Below are 26,398 nucleotides of genomic sequence, written 5' to 3'. Positions count from 1 at the left end.
TGGAGGGCGCGCGCAGGTGGCGTCACTTCGTGCCGGACTCCGCTGGGTGAGGTGTCGCGCACTGACGGCGTCGCCATGGAGCCGAGGGCGGGTGAGGGGCCGCTGGAGGGACCACCTGAGAGACAGGCGGGGAGGCGGAGGGGCCGCTGAGAGACGGGCGGGGACGCGGAGGGGCCACTGAGAGACGGGCGTGGACGCGGAGGGGCCGCTGAGAGACGGGCGGGGAGGCGGAGGGGGTCCCCGGGGATTGGGCAGACGGGACGTGGAGGGGCCACTGAGAGACGGCCGGGGACGCGGAGGGGCCGCTGAGAGACGGGCGGGGACGCGGAGGGGCCACTGAGAGACGGGCGGGGACGCGGAGGGGCCGCTGAGAGGCGGGCCGGGGACGCGGAGGGGGTCCCCGGGGATTGGGCAGACGGGACGTGGAGGGGCCACTGAGAGACGGCCGGGGACGCGGAGGGGCCGCTGAGAGACGGGCGGGGACGCGGAGGGGCCACTGAGAGACGGGCGGGGAGGCGGAGGGGCCACTGAGAGACGGGCCGGGGACGCGGAGGGGCCGCTGAGAGACGGGCGGGGACGCGGAGGGGCCGCTGAGAGGCGGGCCGGGGACGCGGAGGGGCCACTGAGAGACGGGCGGGGAGGCGGAGGGGCCGCTGAGAGACGGGCGGGGACGCGGAGGGGCCGCTGAGAGGCGGGCGGGGACGCGGAGGGGGTCCCCGGGGATTGGGCAGACGGGACGTGGAGGGGCCGCTGAGAGACGGGCGGGGACGCGGAGGGGCCACTGAGAGACGGGCCGGGGACGCGGAGGGGCCGCTGAGAGGCGGGCCGGGGACGCGGAGGGGCCACTGAGAGACGGGCGGGGAGGCGGAGGGGCCACTGAGAGACGGGCGGGGAGGCGGAGGGGCCACTGAGAGACGGGCGGGGACGCGGAGGGGCCGCTGAGAGGCGGGCGGGGACGCGGAGGGGCCACTGAGAGACGGGCGGGGACGCGGAGGGGCCGCTGAGAGGCGGGCCGGGGACGCGGAGGGGGTCCCCGGGGATTGGGCAGACGGGACGTGGAGGGGCCACTGAGAGACGGCCGGGGACGCGGAGGGGCCGCTGAGAGACGGGCGGGGACGCGGAGGGGCCACTGAGAGACGGGCGGGGACGCGGAGGGGCCGCTGAGAGACGGGCGGGGACGCGGAGGGGCCACTGAGAGACGGGCGGGGAGGCGGAGGGGCCACTGAGAGACGGGCCGGGGACGCGGAGGGGCCGCTGAGAGACGGGCGGGGACGCGGAGGGGCCGCTGAGAGGCGGGCCGGGGACGCGGAGGGGCCACTGAGAGACGGGCGGGGAGGCGGAGGGGCCGCTGAGAGACGGGCGGGGACGCGGAGGGGCCGCTGAGAGGCGGGCGGGGACGCGGAGGGGGTCCCCGGGGATTGGGCAGACGGGACGTGGAGGGGCGGGCGGGGTCTCAGAGGGGTCGGAGCCGGGTGCAGGGTCGAACCTGCGGCGGGTTGGGACCCGGATACCCGACACTGTCAGTGGAGCAGGTGGGAAGAGGAAGGGAGGCCATCTTCTGGGTACGCGGTACTGTCCGTGCGTCCCCGAGAGATGTGTCTCCCGTATCCCGTCCTCTTTACAGCAGGAGAAACGGAGGCTCACAGCTGCTGGCGGGGGCACGACTGGAAGCCAGTTTAACCTAAACGCTGGGGTGCTGCGTCACAGACCTCTTAACGGATGGTTTCCGAGACCTAGGCTGTCCCAGGCCCTTCCCTAGGCCTCGGGGAGGCTCGCCCCAGAGCCCCTGAGCTTTGGTTACTCTTTGCAGAATTGCCTGGCAAAGGTGTTACCAAGGCCGTTGGCGCCCCAGGGTCTGTTAAAGCCCGGTTCGACAACCGTGAATAAATCCCCTCCTCCCTTACTGTCTGGGTAGCGTGGAAATAGCACAGTAAACAGGTGCCGATCGTTCAGTGGGATGGTGACAAAGACCTTTGGAGATGCCAGGAGTGACCTCAGGGCTAGAGATGGAAGGAACGAGACCCAGGCTGACCTGTTGGGCAGTTACGAACAGGGTTCATGCATTTCTCACATTAATATATGTCGCCTTTTATTATTCTAATTATTTCCCATGTTTTGGTAACTTCCCAAGGGCAAGAACCTGCCCTTTTGTTCTCTCCCTCCCCTTGCGATTAGCCCAGTGCTTTCTAAATGGGAGTCACTGGGATGTTTGTGATTTATTGACTGTGGAGTAAGGGCCCCAATGCCTACATCTCTTGTGTTCCACACAGCACTGTGCCCAGTGTTGGGGATATCATTGGATGTCTGGGTTGTTAGTGAAAGTGATAAATATAGTAGCCTTTTAATAGTTGTGTCGATGTAATGGTTTTTGTTGGAAAAAACAAGCAGTGAGCGTGTTCTGGGTTCCTCAACGGGGGAGGGTCCTAAAGGAGGGACGTCTGTCTGTGACCCAGCACTCAGAATACTTTCTGGGGGAGGTGGCGTCTCAGCTAGGCCTGAAGGGACAGGAAGGGGAGAACCTGGGAGGGGAGGGGAGGGGAGGAGGTACAAAGGCCTGAAAAAGACAGGGGGACAGGTGTGTGGGGCTAGGGGCCGACATGGTTGGGCCACTTTTTGAATTCGATGTGAGAGTGACAGGAGATGAGGCTGAAGTGGCCGGCAGAGCTTTGCAACTCATTCCACACCCTGTGCCAGGGATCCTCGGGCCACTGGAACAGCATGGAGGGGAGACTTCCTGGAGGTGGTGCCGAAGCTGGGCCTTGAAGAGTGAGGGTTTGCCTGAGGGACAGGGAGTAGAACAGACTTTCCAGCAGAGACCAGCAAATGCAGAGCTCCCAGCAGGAAAGAGCAAGCCAAGTGCTGGAAACTGCCTGCATGGCCCTACCCAGGCCAGCAGTAGCGTAGCCTTGGCCTGCGTCCGTGGAGATGCGTGTACACTCGAGTCTGCATTCCTGATTTCTGCAGTGGTTCAGAAGCACAGCTGGGGTCAAGAGGCAGCAGCAGTGTTGGCAGGAAGTCCAGGAGGCTCTGGGGCCTGGCTGTGAAGGGCCTGGCATGGCTGCGGTTCCAGGGGAGTCTGTGTCTAGCCTGTGGGCATAAGCAGTGGAAACCTTTGGCTCTGGCCCTGAACACCTTAAAACTACACGTAGGGGTTTAACAAATGGCTATAAAATGGGCAAGGGCTGTAAGGCATACGTCAGTAACAAGGTTGGAAACCACCTGTTGCCCATCAGTCTTGAGTAAAATTTGACCTGCCCCCATCGTGGAAAACTGGGCAGCTGCAGAAAAGGATGAGGGTGCTTTTGTATACCGTATGGACCAGTCTGCAGGACAGTAAGTAAATAGCAGAGTTGAAAGCAGTATATGTAGCTGCATGTATAGCACACCCTCTTAGGGAAGGAGGATGAGGGCAAGAATGGAGTGTCTCCAGGGAGAAGTCTGAGATGCCTGGGGAAGAATTCACTAGAACAAATAGGTGCACTGATTGCCTTGGGGGAAGGGACCCGGTACTCAGCAGACCGTGAGGAGAGAGGCTATTCATTATAGATGCCTTTGTATGTTTTAAAGCTCCATTTACAAAAGAATTAAGCTTTTACAATGTAATTGATTCACAAGACTCAAAGCCACACAATTGCTAAATGTTTATGGCTAGAAACCAGCTGCCAGCCACATCCCACCCCCCAGGGCGGTGGCTCCCAGCTCTCTGGGCTGCTCCCTTGTGTCACTTTTGAGCAGCCTCCACTCCAGCAGGGGAGACTGAGGACTTGAGAGGTTGAACCTGCCCCTGTTTCCTGCCTGGGTGATGAGAGGTGCCCCGTCACACCAAAGTGATTTGAAACAGACTTCTGTATGAGTGCAGGGATATCCTTTCGGACAAAGGAAAACAAAAATTCAGTGACTATCTTAAAATTGTTTATATGCATGTGCTGATTTTATTTTTTCCTGCTTAACTGGAAACTGCTTTTCATGGTTCTCCATTCCAGGAGGGGCACGTGGTTGGTGTGGATTTTCTTAGGACTTTCCCAGTCACGTCCTTAAGGAATATTTGTTGCCTAATCCATTACCAAAGCGAGGTCTGGAATAAAGAGTCCCACAATGAAGGAGGCTGTAGTTGGAATGCAGAATAGTAGCTGGGTTACGAGTCGCTTAGGTCTAAGAGAAGCGAACAGGACTTACAGCAGGAGTGAGGTAATCACAGCCGTCTCAAGACCGATAGACTGAGACTGAGATCACAGAGACTTAGCAGAACTGGTATCTCCGCGTGAGGGGTTAGGAATGCTTGGGTCCATGGCTTGGCTTGCGTCTGTTCTCCCGCCGCTACAGGTTCATAGAACTGGCTTAATTAACACTTGGGTTACGTTGCATTTACACTGTGTTTGGACTATAGCAGTTTATTGAGGTGGAAAAACTTAGCACTGACCCTAGTTTTTCGACGTAGGGATCAGAAGCCCTAGGTTCTGTCTGGCGGGGCAGAGCTGGGGGTGCAGCGGGAGCGGGCGAGCGCTGGGCCCTGGGATTGCTGCGCTGTGGGCTTCCTGTCTGTGGGTTTATCAGTCACACCCTTTACTGCCATAGGTGTTTCCAAACAGGACATTCGTGAGCAGATTTGGGACTACATGGAGGCACGAAATCTAGCTGATTTCCCCCGGCCTGTTCATCACAGGATTCCCAACTTCAAGGTACTGAAGCATTCCTGGAGCATTCACAGTGAAAGCAGGATACCCCTAGATGAGCAGCAGTGGTAATACAGTTCCCTTCCTGCTTCACGGTGGCTTTGAGCTCGGTGAGCAGTGAGTGGTGTGAGATCTGAACCAGCTGGCCGGGGTGCTTTTATGCTTTGAGAGGTCCTTCATCATGCTACTTAACCTTCACTCGCGAGCACCTCGTGCCTTTCTGTGCAGGGTTGGTGGGTGGGTCGCGTCTTGCCATGAGGAGGTGCTAAGGCTACTGTTCCCCGTTTGGTACAGAGTGAAATATTTCTCCTGGCTGGAAGCATTCGATGGTTGTGGTGCCTTTTCACACAGTTGCTTCCTAAGGAGTGACGTGCTCTGAGAGGGAGCCCCAGCCAGCGAGGCTGGCTTCTCAGCCCTTTCTACCTGACTGCTTCCTTAGACATTTCTCGGGTGACCCCAGACCTGGTCTCAGAATCGGCCCCCGCGCCTGTCTGGGGGAGATGCTGGAGCATCAGGCTGAGGGTGGCCCAGGGTGGTGGCCTCTTAGTAACATGCACTTGCATTTAAAAACAGGGTGCTTCTCGGGCCGCTGAGCATTTCCCACGTTTGCAGGCGTTCAAAATGGCCAGAACCATTAAAGTCAACCCTGACGCACCCCAGAAAAATGCCCGCTTCTTCGTCCTCAACGTAAGTGCACCTCTGTCTATCTGCCTAACCAGGGCTCTTATCTGGCTTGCCAAAACATCAAAGACCTCGCGGTTTTTGCCAGAACGCAGGAGGTTAAAGTGGACCCTGATAAACCGCTGGAAGGCGTCCGGCTGCTGGCGCTGCAGGTAATCCCATTCCCTGAGCCTGAGCCCTGGCTACTGAGCGGCCCACTTCCCCAGGGGGCTGGCAGATGTGCACAGTCCCACATTTGGAAAGATGGTGCTTCTGACTCCCTCCAGTGCAGAATGTGTCCTTGGAGTTGTTTTTTCCAGGGCGGTCCAGAGCTCTTCCCTTGTCTGTCGGTCTAGAAGTCCTGAACATCTCTGAATTAAAAGAGAAAAGACTTTGAAACCATGACTTTGAGGCATCCCAATTCTAATGTACCTCTCCAGAAGCGAACGATTACAATATATTTCATCTGCTACATTTGTAATACTATAATTCTTCGAAACTTGATAACCCATGAGTAAGAGATCTGAGAAATGAGTCCCCAAAATATATGACTTAGAACAGTGTTTCTTAACGTAGATATAATAGGCCCCTTTTCAAGAGGAAAAATTCCCCCAGGGTTGCTTCAATTTATTATAATTTAATAAGTATAAACATAAAACTTGCTATAAATTATAAGGCTCAGGATCTTATGTGACTGTAAAACCAAAGTAAACATGTAAATTACATATAAACCAAACTATAAAAGCAGTAAAATTCAGATAACATCACTCATTTAAAGTAATGGATGATGTTGTTTTGCCGAAACAAAACACCGTTTACAGTGAGTATAGTGCTGCGTGTGGCAGTGCAGGGTCTGTGGGATTCTGCTGTATGCCACCAGGCCTCGGGTGGTGACTCAGTTTCCCTACAACTCCTGAGAATCCTCGCTCTGCGGGCGCGTTTCATCCTGTGTGGGAAAGTGCATACCTCGGCAGGCAGGGGCAGCGTGATGCCTACGGCCGCAGATCACACCTGGGGGCACAGCTTCCCAGGCTTGACCCCAGACCTTTATTCGGTTCTAGAACCTGTTCATAGTAAACGCCCTGATGGAGCTTTGAGATCCCTGGGCCTGAGCACACTGGCTGTAAGTCAGCACCCCTGAGGAGCTCTGGAGACTCTTGCCAGTGTCCGCTTCTGAGTCAGGCTCGAGTGGAACTGTACTTTGCTGAGGCTCAGAGCTCCCCGGGGCACTCTGGTGTACAGCCGAGGGGTGATCAGAGTAGTGTGCAGTATACCAGGATCTGGAGACTGCAAATAAAACCACCACCTCTGTCACACTCAAAAGGAGAGCAGCACGTACTCGTTACTTTTGCTGAAATACTCTTCTCGGGGTTGAAAACCTTTTTTTAATAAGCCAGACTGTGTTTTTATAGGTCTTTTGTTGGTCTCAGGCTGTCATCTCCTGCACAAAAAGTAAAACATGTGATTTTTTACATGAAGGAGTTTATAAATTTTATGATTGCCTCATGGCCCACCCCTGAATACTCTGCAGCGCTGTCCTTGGGCCTTGTTTCTCCAACTTTCTTGCGTGTCAGGATTACCGGCTGGGCTTGTTAAAGCAGGTTGCTGGGCCCCACAGGGCTTCTGATCACTTCTGACAGGTGTCCAGGGGCTGCTGATGCTGCTGGCCAGGGGCCCCCACTTTGAAAACCCCTGCCCTGGGGCTCGCAGTAGGTATTTGAGAACTAAATAGAAGAAGACGGTTATCAACACAGGTCAATATAAAATACTAATTGTAATGAGCACTGATCTCTCAGACTGTGATTTATTGAGCAGCAAACTAGATACAAGTGCTTGACGGGGTAATGTTTTTAATGCGGCTGTGTAATGCCAGCTTCAAGATAAAACATCCCTGTACCTGGATAGTGCTTAATGCTGGGAGCAGAAGGCCCAGGAAGGTCGTCAGGATTTGCATGGTCATTTTCACCTGTAAGCATTGTGAATGGCAAGTAGAGTTGGGTCAGCGAGTTTTACAAACCTCCTGCCCCTTTATTCTGAGGCGGGGTAGTGCAGCTGCTTTAAGTAAAATGGGCCCCCTGTATTATTCACTTGGGTTTGCAAAGCAACTCATCTCCTTGGCACACACCCCAAAATGCAGGTAATAGTAATTTGCTTCTGTTCCTGAAATGTTAAAAGTATACACAAGGAAGTTCCCATCTTAAATTTTGTAATTTATTGATTGTCTTTTCTTTTAAAAGAGCAAAAAAACATTGTTGGTTCCAACACCACGACTGAGAACGGGGTTGTTTAATAAGATCACACCACCCCCCGGGGCAACTAAAGACATCTTGAGAAAATGTGCCACCTCTCAGGTAAGTGTGAAAAGCAACACCGGCCACAGGGAAGAGCCGTTCTCAGCCGTGGCTTCTGGTGAGTTAGAACAGTGTAAATGCGCCAGAGCTGAAATCTGTGTTTAGCAAAGCCAAATGAAGAGTGATGTTAAGTGTTCAGCAATCTCGTCATTACAGGAGCCAAGCAGAAAAACTGCCTGTAACTCGGTTTTTCTCTTGCACTAAGCTGAGAAATAGTAAATTCCCCTGTTAATTAAGAAAAGGGAAAGCCAGTTTTCCAGTACTCTGGCGCCCTCTGGTGTTAACTTTTGGTGCTGTTCAGTGCCCTGTAGCATTTTCTCAGATGCCACCAGAGCAAATGGGGACGCGGGGTAGAATTTCCAAAGTATGTTCAATTGGAAATTGCCTCAGCAAGTGCTAAAGTAATAATGGCTTTAGTGATTTAGCAGTATGATTTTCTTCACTACCTCACGATGCCATAAAACCAGTGTGTAAATGTCACATTAGACTGCCTTATAATGGAATTTGTCTAGTATTTTAGAGATGAAGAAATAGAATCTGGTGACTTTTCAGAGTTCTAGAGTTGACCCCAGGTCATTTGATTCCTAATCCGGTGGGAAGAAGAAATAGGGCATCAAGATATTCCTTTTAAAAAGGGATTTTCCACTTAAGTCTAGTGTATAAAAAGTGAATGCTTTATCGTTATTTATTGATAACCTGTCTTATTGCAAAAATAGAATTCGATGTGGCATACAAAAATATATATAATAAAGTAAGATAATAAAATACATGTAGGAAAAAGAACAAAGGGAAAATAAATGCAGAAAAATAAGAGATAACCGTGGTTCTGGTCAATGTTCAAAGTGGCCACCCCGTGATCCTTTGCAGTTGGTGGTTGTGGCCACAGATCTGAGCCCATACTTCCGCAAGCTGGCAGGGAATGTGATCTGTTATAATTGGTAGGTTCCGGACAGTAAGAGCAGCCCCTTTCCACGTATTGAGGTCCAGGTCAGACATGGCCGTGGTGCTGGTGTAGTGGTCTGTGTCACCCTTAACAGCATCCCACTCCCCTCCGAAGGGTGACCGACATGGGGCTCGTTGCCAGGAGGCCCTGTGAGGTGCCGGCACTGGCTGGTCCTGGCCAGGGTAAAGCCAGACCAGCTCTCACAACTGAGCTTGCATACAGATTGAACTGTGTTTGGGCTCTGTTACATCATGAGATACCGGATGGAAATCAGAGATCCAGGGCCATGAACCTCAGAATGACAGAGCGCGGGTAGAAAAAACCAAAGATTTTTGTTTTCTTTGTGGCAGAGGAAAAATGGCAAAGGAGAGAGAGAGACTCTTAAAGCCACGTCTAACGCAGATGCAAATTTAGTACGATTATTATTTAGGTTGCCAAAGCTTAGTGGTGAAATGCCGCCACCGTGCGTGTCACTGTAGGAGACTGTGATGTAGGCTTACTTCATGGCAGATAAAACTCTGAGTCTGTCCCTCAGCCCCCTGCCACGGCCACACCCCAGCCACCTGTGTGTGCCATCGTGGTCTTTGTATTTACTCTGACTCAGGAGTGTTCTGGTAACCACCCCAGGGGGCAGGCAGAAAGGTCTGTTAACTGCCTCATAAGTCCCTCTGCCCATCCGGTGACTCTTGGTTGAATAGAACAGGATCTTGGAGAGTCAGGGTGACTCCTGGTTGCTCACGCTGTGTCTGGTCAGACTGAGCAGGTGAGGCTGAGCCCCCGAGAGAAGAGGGGGCCTGACAGGTTACAACACAGAAAACCCCAGGCAGGTGCGTGCTCCCCAAGGCTGCCAGGCACCAAGCGCCCCGAAACAGGCTTGAGGACATGGGCCGTGGGCAAGAGACCTGCCTGCATGGCCGCTGTGAGCTTAACGAAGGACACGCTTTCCTGCAGTGGGCACTGCGGGCCGATGACTGTGGTTTGATGGCTGGGAGGCCCCAGTCATGGTACCGGTCCTACAGGGACTTGTCACGTGCTTGTCGACTGGGCACCGTACCACATCCAGCGACCGCTGCTGCCGGGTGCTGGGCCGTGCAGCACCCTCCTCTGGTTTCCGAGATTCCCCTGTCGCCCGTTATCAGAGTCATGGCCACAGGAGCCTCCCTGTGCTTTGCACCAGGCCGCCATTAGTCAGCATAAGTGGGTGTGCTTTGGGTGCTCTTTGGTTGAATAATTAATATGTTAGGAGTGACCAGCCGTTCACGCAGAGCGAGGCCTCCAGCGTTTCACAGTGAGCTGATATGTCACACACGCTTAATGGCCGTGTCTTACATGCTAGACGCTTTACCTGCGCTCTGTCATTTCATTCCAACGTGTCGGACGAGGCAGGGCTGGTGTCCCTGTCTTACAGAGGAAGAGGCTGAAGCTCAGAGAGTTTCCTCCTGCTGAGGCCACAGCGGAGAGGGACCTGGACCCGGTTTCTTGTGACTCCCGAGCCTGTATTCTAATCACTGGGCTCTCTGCCTCTTGGAGGAAAATGATTTGCTGAACATTATGAAATGAATATCCTAGTCATTGTGCTGTCAGTTCCTCCTGATGTCTTTCCTGGGGAAGAATTGTGGGGAATTGTCTTAAAATGGTTCTGATCCATGGTTTTCCTGAGCTGCTGCTTCCATGATGCTGCGTGTTTGCTGTGGGGTGGTGCACGTGCTTCCCTCGGGAGGCTGTTCAGACCCTGAGTGCATCTCCCCGCGGGCTATGAGACGGGTGGCCTCTCTGCCAGGGAGCTTTCAGGCCGCGTGTCTGTCCGCAGGGTGTGAGGAACTACAGCACTCCCGTGGGCTTGGATTCCAGGGTCCTTGTGGACTTAGTGGTCGTGGGGTCCGTGGCTGTTTCTGAAAAAGGTAAGATTAAGAACAGAAACTCTCGGATGTGACCACTTACCCTGCAGCCTGCTGTTCCCCCAGCGCTCCGGTCGCCTTTCAGACGCTGATGGTGAGTGATTTCAGCTTTCTGGACGCGTGCCTGGCGTGCATAACCACTGCGTCTATCACTCATTTTGAAGAATTAACTCGGTCCCTCCCACTCTCAGTCCCACTCAACACCTTTACAGCATTTTCACTTTTCATAACAGGAAAAATAAAGTGAGATAATCTCTCTTCAGGTGGTGAAAGATTTCCCCTCTGTTCTTAAGTTAACTGGAACTGGAGCTGAACTTCTTTGCAGTGCGTCAGTAAATAGTTGTTTTTGGAGAGCCTCCAGTAAGTGGAGAAACGTTGGGTTCTGAAGCTCTTTTTTGTTGTGAAGCAGCAGCCTCCTGGACAGTGCGGGGTGTCCTGAGGCTGCCTCTGAGGCCTGGAGCTTCACCCCGCAAGCCTGTGAGCAGGGACAGGGTGGGTCACTATGCCAGCCTCTGCCCTGGGCTGAGCCGCCCTCAGGACTCATCTCTGGGGTTCCCTAGGGCCTCTTCCTCTCTGCCCTGCTCTGCCCCAGGCCCAGCTGGGTGCTGTTGGAAACGAGCTGCTGATTCTGCAGCAGGATGAGCACGTTGCAGAGCTGCGCTCGTGTGGTGTTATTGGGACCCCCACCCTCACCAGGAAAGCCTTCTCTCTCCTCCCTTCCCGCCAACAGAATGTCCTGAGATGCTCATCCTCAGATCTCCCTTTGGAAGTTAGTCGGCCAAAGCCAAGTTCTTCCTTCAGTAGAGGTTCCGAATAAACAGTTGGCGAGCAGTGCTCTAAATCATTCGTTCTGAACCCTGAGCGTCGTGTTTTAAATGTTGGCCTTTAATACCATCACCTTAAACTTACTCTTTTCCCAGCTCCTGCTCTGAGCTACTGTGTGAGATGCTTAGGAGTGACATGTTACAGGTCTTTATTCCTTGTTTGCCTTGTATTCACAGTTACAGATAGATGCTTTACAGATAGATGTACCTGGGACGGGTACATGTGAGCACACGTGTGCCCACTGTGTGCCACATGCCAGGCCGGCACTGAGTGGACTCTGCTGTGGGTCCTCAGTGGGTGGGTGGAGCAGACATGAGAGCTGAGCTACAATACGACGTGCTCAGTGCTGGAAACAGAAGCCGGGGTGGACGTAGGCAGGCTCAGAGGAGGGACTCGCCAGCTTGGAGCACGGTGACCTCAGAAGAGGCCTCAGGGTTGGCTCCTGCGTGCCAGGTGTGTTTGAGGCAGGCGGGGCAGGACGGGGAGAGGGAGTGCCGTGGTCACGTAGCACGGCCCTCTAGTGTCTGGGGCTGTCCTTCCAGAGACCAGAGGCCAGATGCCGGGAACTGGGCTGTACTCTTTTGGCAATGGGAAGTTAGCAACGATTTCTTCTTTTAAAAGGACGTCAGGAGTTTTCTTTTTAATTCAGGATGTATGAAAAAGAAAACAATGTTTTGTAACTGTCACTGTTTAGATAACCCCCTAATTAAAACAACAAAATCACCATGCATGTGTTTAAAAAAGGTGGATAGCACAGAAAGCGTTGCCTGGCCACTTTCCCTCTGCCTGTCCCCTGATGCCCACAGAAGTATCAGCTTGTGTGGTGTGAGATACAGGCATCTCGAGTGTTCTGTGTGTGGGCTGCACGTTCATCCTGGTTCTGTTTCCGCACTGACAGTGCGCTGTGCGCTGCTGCTGCTGCGTCTGTGTCTCCAAGGGCTCTGCCCGTCAGCACAGAGCTCAGCCTCCTCCTGTCCATCAGCCCTGACTGATATATATTTAAGTTATCTCCAGTGTTTGTTTCGGTCTTTCCCTTGCAAATACCGCCAGAATGAGGTGTCGTCTTATCGTGTGCTCTAGGGGTACCTTTGAGGACCACCTGTGGGGTGATTCCTAGGAGAAGAATTGCCGGACCAAAGGGTTTTTAAATCCTGATGGATGTTGCCAAATTACCCACCAGAAAGTGTGCCCACCTCACATCCCCACCCCTCTGCGTGCCTCTCTCCCTCTTCTGTGAATAACTAGAATTATCCCACCTCAGTTTCTGCGTCTGATAGTGAACAGTGGTATTTGAGTCGCCTCTTCATTTGCATCTGGTTTGGGTGAGCTTGAACATTTCTCCTGTGTTCACTGTCCGTCCGCCCGTCTCTCTCTGGACTCTTTGTACCCTTTGCTGTTCTGCTATTGAATTGTCTTCCTCTTGCTTCTTAGTGTGCCCGGTTGAAGGCTTTTCATTGTAAAAGGAGCTCAGTCAGGACTGAATCTTACAGGACGTGTGAGTGATGGCGCGTACACGCTTGCTGACGATGCTGACGTTACACAGAAGTCAGAGCTCCCGGCTGGCCTGGGCGTCCTGCCGAGCAGAGTAGCTGGACTCTGCGGGGAGCTGGCAGCGTGCTAGCGTCCCCTGTCCGCTGTCCTGCGTTCTTTTCTCCTGCTTCGCTTGTCCTTCAGCCTCAGAGGATGAACCCTTTTCTTGTGCCGCATTTGTGAATTTGAAAATAGCACTAGTGCTGCTTAAACCGCCTCCTTCCAAGCTGTGGGGCTGCGCTGGGTGAGTCCGTAGTGCTTTTACAAGGCAAGGCTGTGCTGTCTCACAGCCACGTCCCTGATTTAGACTTCCTGCTTTCGCTCCATGATGAAAAAGATTTGCCTTTAGTAGGAATTTGTCCTTAGTGTTTTTAAAAACTACTGTTTCACTACTTGTAGACGTAAAGCTCCCATAAATGCAAGCGCAGTTTCCTTGGTAAAGGAGAGGTCTGTGTTGAGAAGGCTCCACGCTCACTTCACTGTGTGTGAACCGCTGTGTGTGGCTCTTCCTCTGTAACGCCTCTGAGTCCACGATGAGAAACGTAATCCTGCATGGTTCCCCAGACCCCACAGAGACATTGATTCTCTGCGTTGTTCTTAGGCTGGAGAATTGGGAAGGGAGAAGGCTATGCCGACCTTGAATACGCCATGATGGTGTCGATGGGAGCGGTCAGCCAGGGGACGCCAGTGGTCACCATCGTCCACGACTGCCAGGTGCTTCCTGGGAACAGGCCAGCAGGGTGTCCGCCTTCCCTCCATGCCGTGTCGGGCATGGCGTCGCTCAGCCAGGCTGGATTCGCCTGCTGTGGCAGCTCGGCCTTGCCCATGATGGGTTTGGGGGACATCATACTTCCACCCAGCGGTGCAGCCAACACAGCTGGGGCCGTATCCCTGTCCGCTCCTTCACCCGCTTCTGTTTGACCAGGTTGTCGACATACCTGAAACACTCCTTGAGGATCACGACCTCACCGTGGACTATATTCTCACTCCAACTCGAGTCATCACCACGGGGTGTGAGCGCCCCAAGCCAACAGGAATCGTGTGGTCCAAGGTGGGTCACCGTGCTGTGGAGCGAGGCCCGTGGCTTATAGGCACCTCCTCTTTCCCTGTGTTCTCTGTCTGGCATGGCGGCTGTCCCCAGACCTGCATGGCTGTGCGTTAGAGTCACCCACGAGTTTCTGAACATTTCTGCTTCTGAATCACGGTCTCCAAGCATGGGCTGGAGCATCTACTTTGCAAACCTGCTGGTTCTGACGAGCAGGCAGGGTTCAAGGTCTCTACACGACACCAGCTCTAGGCAGCGGGAAGTGACCAACTCAACTAGGAGAGCTGATGCCTTGAGTCTGTTTGCCCGCTGGCTTTCACTGCTAAGAGCTGTCTTCTGCCGTCCCAGCTCTGCATGGTCCTAATCATCAGTCTGTCCTTTTGCAAACCCAGATTTTCTTACTGCTGTCTGCATCTCCATGCAGAACCGAATTGGGTAGGAGGCAGTACCCAAAGCCTTCATAAGCTGATGCCGTGGTGACTTGCATCTCCAGAACAGGCAGTGGCATGGACCGCAGAGTGGTCTGCAATTGGAGTTTGACCCCAGAAGCCAACCTGTGGGTTTTGATGCCATCTGCTGGTAAATAGCCAGAATTACTGAGAAAACTGGAGAAGTTGTGCTCTGTTTGCATTGAAACTCCTGGTCAGCTTAGCATGTTTGTCTCTGTTTCACATTCCTTAAACCTGAGTCATCCAGAGCTGGAAGGCCTCCTTCCTGGGGGCCTGGGAGTCAGCAGCATCCACCTCCCCTCCGAGGATGAGCCCTGTGCTCTCACGGCAGCCTGAGGGCTTCCCCACAGATGCCCGCGCTCCTGCCAGGAGAGCCCCTGAGGAGAGCAGAGGGGAGCACATGAGACCCTGAGCTGGGGTGTGGGGCAGTCCACGTGCACCCTGAGCACCGGGGAGAAGGCGCAGCATCCTTCACGACTATGAAAGCGTCTCTCGGGACAGTTAGAACTTGGGCTTCCCCAGAATTCAGGCCCACAGCCTCCCTTTGAATGGCGACTGGCATACAGGCCGTGGGAGCGAGGTGGCTGTGCTCAGAGGTGAGCACGCGGTCTGGGGAGGATACATCACAGGCGCGGCCACAGCGAGGCTGCAGATGCCCTGGGGCCAGCACTTCATAGCTGAGGGCCAGCTGCAGCTCAGGCTGGGAGGATTCTGGGGGCCTCTCCGGGGAGAGAGAGTTGGTTGCCTTGGAGAATAGCCGTGGTTACAGTCTGCAGATTTTAACAAGAAAAATACAAAGAAAGCAACAAATTAGGTTATCAGTTGTGTTAGATGAATATAATCCCTCTGAGATGAAAGGAAACCAAGTTCAGCCACAGCTTCCTGAGACATGTCAGCCTTCTGATCGGGATGTTGGCTTACTCATCCTCTTCCCTCTTCCCGAAGGACGCTCATGCTTAGTGAGGCCTTGGCAAGAGTCCCTAGCTTGTAAAAGGCCATTTCTTACTTTGGGTCCTGTGTTCTCAGTTCTGCAATGCAGAGCGATGGGTCCTGTGAAGGCAAGGACTCTCTCCAGCCCCTGGGGTTTCTGGCTTGGGCTTGCTCTGTGTGCAGCCAGAGTGCGTTTTCATTGACTTTGGGGACAAAGTCCCTAATTCCACTGAAGATTTTTGTTTGTTTGTTTTTGCGGTACGCGGGCCTCTCACTGTTGTGGCCTCTCCCGCCATGGAGCACAGGCTCCAGACGCTCAGGCCCAGCGGCCGTAGCTCACGGGCCCAGCCGCTCCGCGGCGTGTGGGATCTTCCCGGACCGGGGCACGAACCCGGGTCCCCTGCATCGGCAGGCGGACTCCCAACCACTGCGCCCCCAGGGAAGCCCTGCGCTGAAGATTTGAGGAGGTGGTGGGGGCAGCTCAGTGCCGTTTCAGGGTGGCTCTTTGTTTGGCACATACCGGTAAATCCTTCTGTGATGCTCTACCCAGAGACTCGTCATGTAGGGATCAGACTCTAGGAATTTGCCTCTTGTCTTTATCATTGGAATATCTGGAGTCCCCTTTTTTTCTAAACACTGTAGCCCTCCCAGATGCAATGTTTTGAAATAGGTACCAAATGTGATGCTTTTTTTTTAACTCATTCTTAATACGCAAAGACTGTACAGCATCTGATTTTCCAGCCTTTGCTCCAGCTTCTCAAGAAATGTGAGTACTGCCCCAGCCAATAGACTGATCTGATATGGACTCTGTTTCCAGCTCCAGTCACTTCAGACAGTGGGTCTCCTCGACCCACCTTCTAAGTCTTGCAAGAGACTAACGTGATTTTTATGGAAGTTGTAGTTCTCATTAGAAATACTTCTGGTGTTTCTGTTTAACTTTGCCAGCAGCTGCTCCAGCACATCCTGGCGTTATAGAATGAGATCATCCCTCCCCAGCACCTTATCTTCTGGTCAAGTGAAGTGAGAACCAGAAAGAAAAGCAATTTATCCCAGAGTGTAGCCCGGCGTGTGGCGGAGGGAGGTCAGAGCCAAGTGTCTTCTTCTTGGGCTGGCAGCAGATGCGTCGAGAGTCAGATTTCTGATTGTATTGGGCTTAGCGAGCATTTCTAGGGGACAGGTTTAATTTAATCTCTAAAGGGAACATATATTTAGAAATGACTGCCGTCTGCATGCTTCAGCAAAAAGGGATCGTAGCGCACAGAAAAAATCAATTTTGCTTTACACTTGCTTTTTAAATGGTATGATTAGTTACAGAAGGGCATACATTTTTTTGCTTGATTAACAAGCAAAATCTTCCATTTCACATGGCAAATAGACAAAACCTAACAAATGTTCCTAATTGCCAGCCAGGAAAAATAGAGAGCCGCGGTGTGGGTCCCGTGTGGGTGTCCAGCCCGTCCACTCGGCTCTCAGAAGCTTGTTGGCTGTAGGGCCACCATCAACCTACGCCATCCCGTGAGGAGCACATAGGTGGCAAATGGCTGGGAAAGTGGCAGAGGCCCCCTCATGGTCAGGGAGGTTTGTCCTTTAGAGCTCGCGGGGTGGGAGTGGCGTGGAGAGGGAGCTGACACTGGGCTTTGTTGTTCCAAAGGACATACCGCTCTCAGGACGAGCAGTTTTACGTAAAAGCCTCGCGTTTCTGTTTCTGTTTCCAAAGATGCCTTGGTGTTTGCCAGCGTGGCGGTGCTGTGGGCTCAGTTCACAGTGTGTGCTGGCAGGCTTTCCTTATCCTGCAGCTGATTGCAGTTTGCATGTGCGCCAGTTTGGGATCAGGTAGCTCCCGGGGACGTGCACAGAAGGATGCGTGTTTGCTTCACACACGTTTTAGGGTGGATGTCTGCTGCCTGAGCGTGGAGCCTCACCCCGTGGGTCAGGCTTCATGAGAACACGCACCTCTGCCTGAGGCAGCCCTGTGGGTCCACTGGGCACTTCAGGGGTGCTCATCTGGCCACAGTGGGCCCAGCGGATGCACGGTGTTTCCCAGGAGGTGTGGCCTGGTGGCTCCCGCTGCTGGTGCTTGGACTGGGGTAACGTTTAGTTCTCTCATACAAGGACATAGTCACACTTTTTCTCTGATTGTAATTACAGTTTTAAATTTGATCATTCTTTCTCAATGCTAGATCCAGTAACTTAAGAAGTCCCCAAGAATCTAATTATGACCAGTTTAAGTCTGCTCCTAGGTACTTTGAAAGAATGCAAGAATGTGAACTCCTTACGAAGGCAGACGAGGGACGTGGCAGGGAGTTGGGTTGGCCTGACTCGCGTTGTCTTTGGGATTCTTTGGGAACTGGAGCCTCTGGAGGACTGGTCTGTGAGTTTAACCACCTGCAGATGAGTCAGTTCAGGAGATGGCAGAGGGTCAAGTGGAGGAAGATTCCCTTTGATCAGGAAGAGTGGCTCCGTCTTGTGGGTGTCTCCGAGGCATAGACGTGGTTTTTGTTTCTCTCTTTGTATCTGAACAATGGGAAACATGAGAAGGAGGGAGTTTTTCTTTGCGCTAAGAGTGTGCTCTGTTCTGAAGACCCGAGTGGTCGGGTGCCCCCGCAAGGTTCCTGACTTGGCTGTGCCGGGGACAAGGGCAGCATCTGGCTGGGGAGAGCTCTGACCCCCAGGCAGGGCTTTGCTGCGGGGGAGAGCATCATCTGCACAGCACTGGGAGAGACGACCAGGACGAAGTTGGTGAGGGTTAGCAGCCTGCAGGTTTGCGAGAAGATACGTGCCGTGCTTAGGTGTTCGTGTTTCTTTAAATCTTATTCTGATCCGTTGATTCTCAACCTGGGACCTGTGTGCCTGTTGCGGATTGTAGGTCCGGGAACAAGTGCTGGGAAATTGTACAGAGACTTGTGGTGGAGCCCTTCTTGGGAGGGAACCCCAGCTTCTCTCCAGGGTCCCTGACACCCTGACAAGGATAAGAACCATTGCCCTAAGTTACATAGGCTTCTGAATATATTGAGAACACTGGTGCTAGTTGAACTATTTTTGTAGAAAAGTTACAGCTGTCTGCCTTGTGTGCTGATCTGTGTTCTGATGGACCCACATCTGTGGGAAGCCCGTGCTTGGACCATTGCTTGCCTCTTGGTGACTGATTTTTTTTTTTTTTTTCCTGCCACGCTGCACAGCTGTGTGGGATCTTAGTTCCCCAGCCAGGGATTGAACCCATGCCCTCAGCGGTGGAATCATGGAGTCCTAACCACTGGACTGCCAGGGAATTCCCTTGGTGACTGATCATTTACATGCTTTGTGCCCCAAACAGAAGACAGAAAGCATCTCTAAAGAATGAATTATTGAAAAGAACTAAGCATGGCTTTCTGTTTCATTTCTGCCTTGGGATTCCTTAAGAGACATGAAGCACTTCTGCCCAGGCTCAGCCCCCAGTGCCCCTGCCCCACAGGACGGAGCCGTGGGTGTCCTGTTCAGGCTTCACCTCGAGTACTGGGGCGCTTCTGTCACCGCCATTGCCATGGGTGCTCAGGAAACACTTGCTGATCAATTTGACCAAAAAGCCAAAAGTGTCTTTTGTGTAAAAGTCTTTCTCTTTGAGATGTAACATTGTATGTGGGATTCGTTATTTTGTAGCCTGATCACCCTTTGCTAGAAAGTGTTCTCCATGTAGCATTCTGTTTCACATTCGCCTTGTCTGTGCTTTTTCCCGGAGGTCTGGATGGGTTTGGCCCTTAATTAAGGGGTGCGAGGTGGGGGGTGGGGGGAGGCTGAGAAGGAGATCCCCACGGCCCCATTAAAGACCTCCTCCCACCCAAAGGCGTAGGTTGGGGAGGAGACGGGTGTGGAAGCAGAAACCGCCCCATTATCCTGGGGTCCCCAGGGCGGTTGCCATCTGTGACCCTGTAACCCTCATACCAGTGATCTTAGCTCCTCCCCTTTTTTCTTTTAAGATTTTTTTTTTTGATGTGAACTTAAAGTCCTTATTGAATTTGTTACAGTATTGCTTCTCTTTTATGTTTTGGTTTTTTGGCGGTGAGGCATGTCACATCCACACCCCCTGCCTTGGAAGGCCAAGTCCCAACCACTGGGCCGCCGGGGAAGCCCCTAGCTCTTCGCCTTCTGCGCAGGAAGCCGTGGTTGGCTGCCCTCTGGGCCCCCAGGAAGATGGAGAAAGCCGTCCGGTTCCTGCAGCGGCCACGGCCTGTCTGGCAGACGCAGAATGGCAGATGGAGATGGCTGGCCTGAGTGGACGGAGGCTTCCACGAGCATGTGGGGCAGAGGCCCCTGAGTGACTGCTTTCTCCTCCCTTGTCACCAAGTCATGGTCCCTTTTGGACACCTCAAGAATCTGGAACTGCCTTGCTTTTTCAGATCAGCTGTGAGATGATGGGGAAAATGCCAGTCCTCAGAAGCCTGCGCTGCCGAGAGGAGCAGGCCGGGAAGGACGTCACCCTTCGGGACACACACCGGGGCCTGCCGCGTGCCCGGGCCGCCCTGAGCACCGTCAGAAGCCCGCGGGAGCTGCCCTCGCTGGAATCGGGCTCCTGGCAGGGGGACGATGTGCCTTCCAGCACTGTTTACGTTGGGAACCTCCCCCGGGACGCCCGGGTGAGTGAGCTGAAGCGAGCCCTCAGCGCACGGGGCGCGGCGCCCTCACGGCTCACTTGGCAGGGGCCGCAGCGCGGGGCCTTCCTCCACTACCGGGACCCGGCCGAGGCCTGGCAGGCCATCTCCCGCTTGCAGGGCTTCTGTCTGGGCGCCAACACAGTGAGGGTGGCGCTGGCCAGGCATCAGGGGGCCAGTGGCCGGGCGGGCGGCCGCACTGGAGAGCCGCACCCTGACCCTTGACAACATCCCGCTCCAGCCCCGGCGAGCTTCAGGACCCGGCACAGCGGGATGTGGTGGAGCTGTGCTGCACGAGCTGCCTTGAGTTCAGTCCTCTCCCGGAAGTCAGAGCTTCAGCTGCTGCCTGGTGTCTCCTGAGGAGCAGGGAAGTCAACCGTAATATGCTTCCCATCTTCTGAAGGCAGAAAGGTCCATGTTCAGGCTTTGGCTTATCCTGGGCCTTCAGCCTGCTGGGTGTCTCAGCCCTGCTGGTGTCTTGGTTTAGGGGACCGAGTGGGCAATAAACAAGTTGGAGTAAATGCTGACTGCAGTTTAGGGGAGTCTGTGTTTTGAACTTGAGAGGCGTGGGAGATTAAGAGAAGGTGGACAGAGGACCAGCTGCAGAGGCGTGGCGGCTCAGAACAAGAAGATATCCTTGTGTTCCTGGCTCCTTGGCCTGGCACTGCTAGAAGGGAAAAGATGCGCTCAGCTTGCAGAAGCCAGGTGGTTCAGTCCCCTGGGTACAGACTGCTTGTCACACCTCAGTCCTGGTGTCGGAGATGGAGGCCAATCTGACGTGGACCCTCGGCTGTGTGGTCTCACCTCTGTCCCCTCCTTACCTTTCCAGCCAGGCTCCTCCCCCGGGGTGAACACCTCTGCTCTCGGCCAGCTGCCCCTGAACAGCAGGGAGCCTGTGTCTAGGAAATCCTGGCTGTCAGTGAGTTGTCCCAGCCGACGTCACGGACGAGGCCAGACACATGCTCACACACTCATTTGTCCACTGTCGTATGTTTTCTGTCCCTCCATTTCTCTGTTCCTGGAAATCAAGCTGGATTTTGGCCGAACTGTGCTTTCTAAACGGAAGTGCTTTTGCAGTGATCCTGGGTGAAAAGTCAAGATGAGCATTTAAGTGGAGATTTCATTTTTTTTTTCAAATGTATATGCACGGGGCATTTTTATTTTTCCACCAGAGGGTCTTACTGAGCATGTTTTAAACCCATTATTATGCCTCAAGGGGCAGGCCTTGCCTGCACTTTGAAGATAAGGTTCTCAAGGCTCTCAGTCTCCCTTTGAAAAAGCATTTTCTCATTGGTTTTACAGTGAAAATGCGGTGGAGACTTTGGAAAGAGAATTGATCCTTAGATTTGCTCGGTTAAATGCAGACTCCACATTGACATGAGCAAAACCAGGGGGTAGAATATCTTAACACAGGGCAGTCCAGGCCGTAGGGCCTCTGGGCTCACTCTTTCTCTGCCCAACCCCTGTCCCTTGGCTGGTTTCGTTTTGTCACTTGTGTTCAGCTTGGCCATCCCAGGCTGACTGACCGCCCAGTCCAGAGTAGCGACCTGATACCTGAACTTGCTCCGTTCCGGTTGGTTTTCCCGTTTTTTCCAGAATGCCTCCTGTCTTTGGCATGTTCTTGTTCAGTTTTGGTTGACGTTTCTATCCTTGACTTGCTACCGTTGGAGTAGTGCTACAGGAGGGCAGGAAGTGAGTCTGTCCCTGCCTTTACTCCCCACTGTGCCCCAGCCCCAGCCCCAGCCGTGAGAACCACCTGCTGATACAGAGCAACTCAGGAGCAATGCAAATGGAAGGGCTCCGTCAGAGCCAAGGGGGAGGCTGGGTCCGGGCCTCAGCCCTGGGGGCCGGTGTCTGGTGAGTCTGGCGCCAGCACCTTAGACTGTTGAGTTGCGCCCATCAGGGATGATCCCTCCGGGTTGAGCCAGAGTGCTGGGTTTTCTGTCACTTTCAGCTGAAGTAATCCAGATGTATTGATACACAGATGATCTGAATGCATTCATCATTTTTTTATATTTGTGGACAGTAGGTTAGTATGAGGGAAACTAGGACCAAGGGCCTGAAATACAAGCCCTCCAGATGTGTCACCTGCGCGCCTCCCCTCCATTCGCCTCAGGCAGCCCCAGAGCCGCAGTTCTCAGCACCGCCAGGAGGGGCCCTCAGGGACCCTGCTTTTCGTTCTCAGAGTTCTTGAGTATTTGTCAGCATCATAATTGTATAGTTCGCATATTAGAAAGTAATGGAAACTGAGCGCTTGACAAGTTGCTGAGACTGTATGAACCCCTTTTAAGTGGATTCGTCACGATTCGTGGGTCGCGTCTTGTGTTTTCCTGAGTGGCGCTGCAGTTTTGCTTGCAGATGCGAGGAGATTCCTGCCACCCTCAACTCTGCATGGCGAGCGCTGGCCCTGGGGCTTCACTGTGTCTGCTGACGGTTCCTATGTTGTCGGCAAGTCATGGAGCCTCTCCGGGCATTGGCGTCCTCATCTTTACAAAGAGAGGGTTGAGCATGTTTGTTTCTAGGGCCTGAACGGTTGTAACGTTCTGTTTCTTTTAAGGCTCACTGCTCACCGTCACTTAGATTTTTTCTGTTTATAAAAGTAAACTTATCCATTCTGGAAATTTGGTGATAGCAGAAGTACAAAGAGTGTCACCCCTCACTCCACCACTTAAGCAGCCTTGACACTGCCTCTGATTTACGTCCAGTTTCTCCTCTGTGCAGTTGTAAAACGTAGCTAGGATTAACAGCATGAGCTTCAGAATCACACAGGTTCGGCCGAGAGCATCAGTGTTGCTGCTGCCTGGTACCTCCTGTCTGAACTTCCACGTGCTCAACTGTGAGTGGGCATAGGGATAGGACCTCCTCTAGATTTGTTGTTTTGAAGGGTGAATAAAGCAGCTTGGATTTACTTCTAAGTCATACCACACGTAAAAGTAAATTCCAGGCTAATTAAATATCTAAACATAAAAATGAAGGAATTTGGAAATAATAAAAGAATGTTTTCTAATGTTGGGTTAGTAAAGGATGGGCGGGGCCCTGAATTTAAGGAGGAACTTATTCCTGGTCCTCTCCTGGAATGTCAGGGTTTGGCGGGTATGGAATCCAAACGAGCCGTCCAGGATGAGCTGTCTGCGGGACGCTTCTCCAAGCGACGGCATTCACCAGTGTTTTTAAGCATCGAAATTTCTGTGTGTTCTTTTCTAAAATTTGTCACTATGCATAAATGATTTTATTTAGTATTACTTAAGTCGTTTGGGGAATGTTAAGATAAATAAGCTTTACAACATGTGTCTCCTACGTCTAAAATCGGCCTCTGGACTGGGTGACTGTTACAAATGGAAACAGCTGCTCTCAGAAAGTGCAATGGGCTTGTTCGGGGCTCCAGACCCAGGCAGAGGTAAAGCGGGTACTTGGACCCTGGCCTCTGCCCCAGGAACCCTGCCGGCTTCTCTGCATTACGGTTGGCCCTCAACACCTGCGGGTTCTGCACCAACTGTGGGTTCACCCAACTGCAAATACTGAGTCCTGGATGTGGAACCCATGGATGTGGAGGGCCGACTGTATTACACAACTGGATATAAGCGACTTGAGCATCGGTGGATTTTGGTATCTACGGAGGCTCCTGGAAACAGTCCCCCACAGATACCAAGGGTTGACTGTACTTCCTCTACCAGCAGAGGAGCAGGGATAGCGCTGTTCACACCTCACCCTCCCCAACCCAGCCAGCAGCCCCTAAGCGGCCAGGGCGTGTGGGAGCCAGCCCTCCTAGACTCTTAGGGGAGGGGTTCTGTAGGTCTGCCCTCCCATTGTCCTTCGGCCATCATTTGGCCTTCCTGGTTCCCATCCAGCGACGCACCCAGACCTCCCCCAGATGCCGCATGAGGAGAAAGAAACACGATGACACAAGACTGCAAATAGAAAAGGCTGAGAATAAAACTACCCAAGAAAAGAGAGCCCGTGTAGCTAAAACCACAAAAGAGTTTATGTTTGGTGAAGAGATATTGGCGAGAAGATAAAATGTCAGATGAGAGCAACATTTAAAAAGAAACAGTAATCGGGTCCAGGGATGGTAAACATGAGGCAAATCCAGCTCTCCGTCCACACCCACACCCACAGCAGACATCAACAATCCATCCCAGCGCCCTTCCTGGCCAAGCCTGAGAAGGCTTTGCCCTGGATTTTAAGGAACTGGGGCCAGACGATCGCCATGAGGTGAAGCTTTCTGCCTTTTTGCCGGAGGAGCAAAACTGAGGATCCTTCCCTTCACCTCGTTTTCCTGGGGAGCATTGCCACCTCTCACCACCTGCCTCCCCCCCACAGGCTCCCAGGAAGCACCTGGCTTGCAGAGGACTCTTCCAAAACTTCACTTCTGCCTCTCACACCCCCTGCGCTCAGCAGAAAGAGCTGAATGGGTATTGCTAACCTCACTTCCCCTGTATCTGGATCTAACCCCAACCAATGTTCCAAATACAGTAGATACTGTGGACTCTCTAGTCATTTTCAAAACGGGTTTTTTTAGGGGGTGGGGTGGGGCAGGGCTATCCTGGGGAAGTCTGTCTTCAAGATAAATCTGACACAAAACTCCATACATAAAAGCAGGAAGAAGAGATTGGTGTGTAGGTGAATTTACAGTCACCTCCCGCGGTATTCTTTAACGGGCGCTGCCTACCTGAGCCCCCAGCTGTTCTGCAGCTGAGAGTGGGGTGCCGACCTCAGCTGGCTTGGCTTCTGTCTTCTGGTGATAACGGTCTTCTGTCTTCACTCCTGATGGTAATGGCTCAAATTTATTGAGCTGTTTAAAATGCTGTGGAAGTTGTGAAGTGTTGGCCCAAGGTTATTCAACAGCCCCATTGAGCGAAGGGGTCTGTGCAGATCCCCGTGGATCTGGGCCCTAGGGCAGCTGGGTGTACACTGCTGGCTGGCACGCGGAGGCTGAGGACCTGGCAGTTTCCCCCTCATCTTCTTGGGACGCTTGTCCTCAGAGCCTGGTCCCCACGCTGTGAGGAAGCCCGAGTTGCCTGGGCCGGGGCCTAGCAGAGGAGTGCGTACCACCACCTCACCGTCCTCGTGGGTGTGCCACCTTGAAAGTCGGTCCCCAAGCCCAGGTGAGGCGTCTCAGCTGATGCCTCCTGGAGCAGACAAGGGCTGTTGCCACTGTGCCCTGCCCAGATTGCAGTCAGGAGTGAGATGAATCCTTTCTGCTGCTTTAAGTTTAGAGGGTGATTTGTTCTTTATTAATAATCAGTGGCATAACTTCATTTATAACAATGTTACTATGTGAATTATATGATGCACTTATAAATACACATTACTGGAGATACAATTTAGAAATACAAATTATATAGATGCGCAAGTGCGTAATTTCATTTATATTATAACAATGTTACTATATGAATTATATGATGCATTTATAAATACACATATATTACTGAAGATACAATTTAGAAATACAAATTATATAGATGCGCAAGTGTGTGATTTCACCTGACCCTCACAGTCGCTTCTGAGAGAAGCAGGTAACAGACGGGTAACTGGCCCACAGTCCCCCAGCTTTGGTAGTGAAGCCAGGAGTCGGGTTGTAGCTGATTGTAGACTAGGCCAGAGTTATCTGTCTTCTTTCACTGTGGGTCACCTTCACCTTGCCACCTAAGGTAGAAAGAGGCACACAAAACCGTGTCATTTTCTAGAAGAGAGATGCAGCGTGGGGTGATACCCCCAGGTGCACACATGCTAGTGGCAGAGACACCCCTGGGGCTGGGGCTGCTCAGTTCAGGAGCCTGCAGGAGAGTCTCCAGGCAGGGGGCGGTGGGTTTTGTCCACTCTCCGTTGCATCTGTCCTGCTGCCTTCAGTTCTGATGTGCACGTCACTAGGTAGCTGCCCCTGTTGGAAGCCCTCAGTCTGAGGGTCACCAGGCCAGCTTTCCGTCTGTTGCTTGAAATGGCCCCGTATTTTATTGCACGTGTAGATGAGGCAGCTGAGGCACCGAGTTGTGATGGCTTGTTCCCCGGTGCGTGGCGGAGCCCCTCTTGTCCCCTACCACGCCCTGCCCTGCGAGTCCCACTTGCTTTGCCAGGCCTTGTCGTCATCCTAGGTTTTCACTGGAGACTGCCTGGGCGATCTTTCAAACAAGCAGAGACTTCTGAATAGCGGAACCCACACTCCTGTTCCTCCAGTGGGGCAGGATTTCTTCTTGTGAATGGAATTCTTTATTTCCGACGTCCATAAATCACAAAAGTTATAATGGGAGCTGACATGTGACCATGTAATGTGGACATTTTGCACTTTGGATGTTTTGGAAGCAATAAACTCAGACCCTGAAGTGCTGAGTTGTGAGCAAACTAAACATCCCTGCCTGCCTCGGAGGGTGGATTAACTCACTTAACCCTTAGAAGAATCCCATGAAGCAGGTGTTGTTACGTTCCCATTTTCTAGGTGAGAAAGATGTGGCTCCCAGAGGTTATCTGACTT

General features: G+C 52.9%; 1 protein-coding gene across 7 annotated transcripts; it reads left to right on the top strand.

Annotated features, from left to right (window-relative positions):
* On the top strand, window positions 1-25,218 carry MTHFSD (methenyltetrahydrofolate synthetase domain containing). 7 transcript variants are annotated; one of them, XM_082676273.1, is made up of 9 exons: window positions 43-91; window positions 4,576-4,679; window positions 5,247-5,360; window positions 7,571-7,684; window positions 10,438-10,528; window positions 13,482-13,594; window positions 13,806-13,931; window positions 19,678-19,914; window positions 20,171-25,218. In XM_082676273.1, the coding sequence occupies exons 1-9, from the start codon at window positions 76-78 to the stop codon at window positions 20,234-20,236; spliced, it is 981 nt and encodes a 326-aa protein (XP_082532399.1). In that variant the 5' UTR covers window positions 43-75; the 3' UTR covers window positions 20,237-25,218. The 7 variants fall into 7 exon arrangements, with proteins under 7 accessions (XP_082532397.1, XP_082532396.1, XP_082532399.1 ...); XM_082676271.1 differs by lacking the exon at window positions 5,247-5,360 and adding an exon at window positions 5,393-5,506 and having other exon boundaries at window positions 1-91; window positions 4,590-4,679; window positions 19,678-25,218; XM_082676270.1 differs by having other exon boundaries at window positions 1-91; window positions 4,590-4,679; window positions 19,678-25,218.
* Window positions 25,219-26,398: the final 1,180 nt, after the last annotated feature.

Source organism: Grampus griseus, assembly GCF_964374135.1.
Source record: "Grampus griseus genome assembly, chromosome: 19".
Classification (NCBI taxonomy): domain Eukaryota; kingdom Metazoa; phylum Chordata; class Mammalia; order Artiodactyla; family Delphinidae; genus Grampus; species Grampus griseus.
The sequence above is the reverse complement of the archived record's forward strand: the minus strand, read 5'-3'. Positions and strand labels throughout refer to the sequence as shown.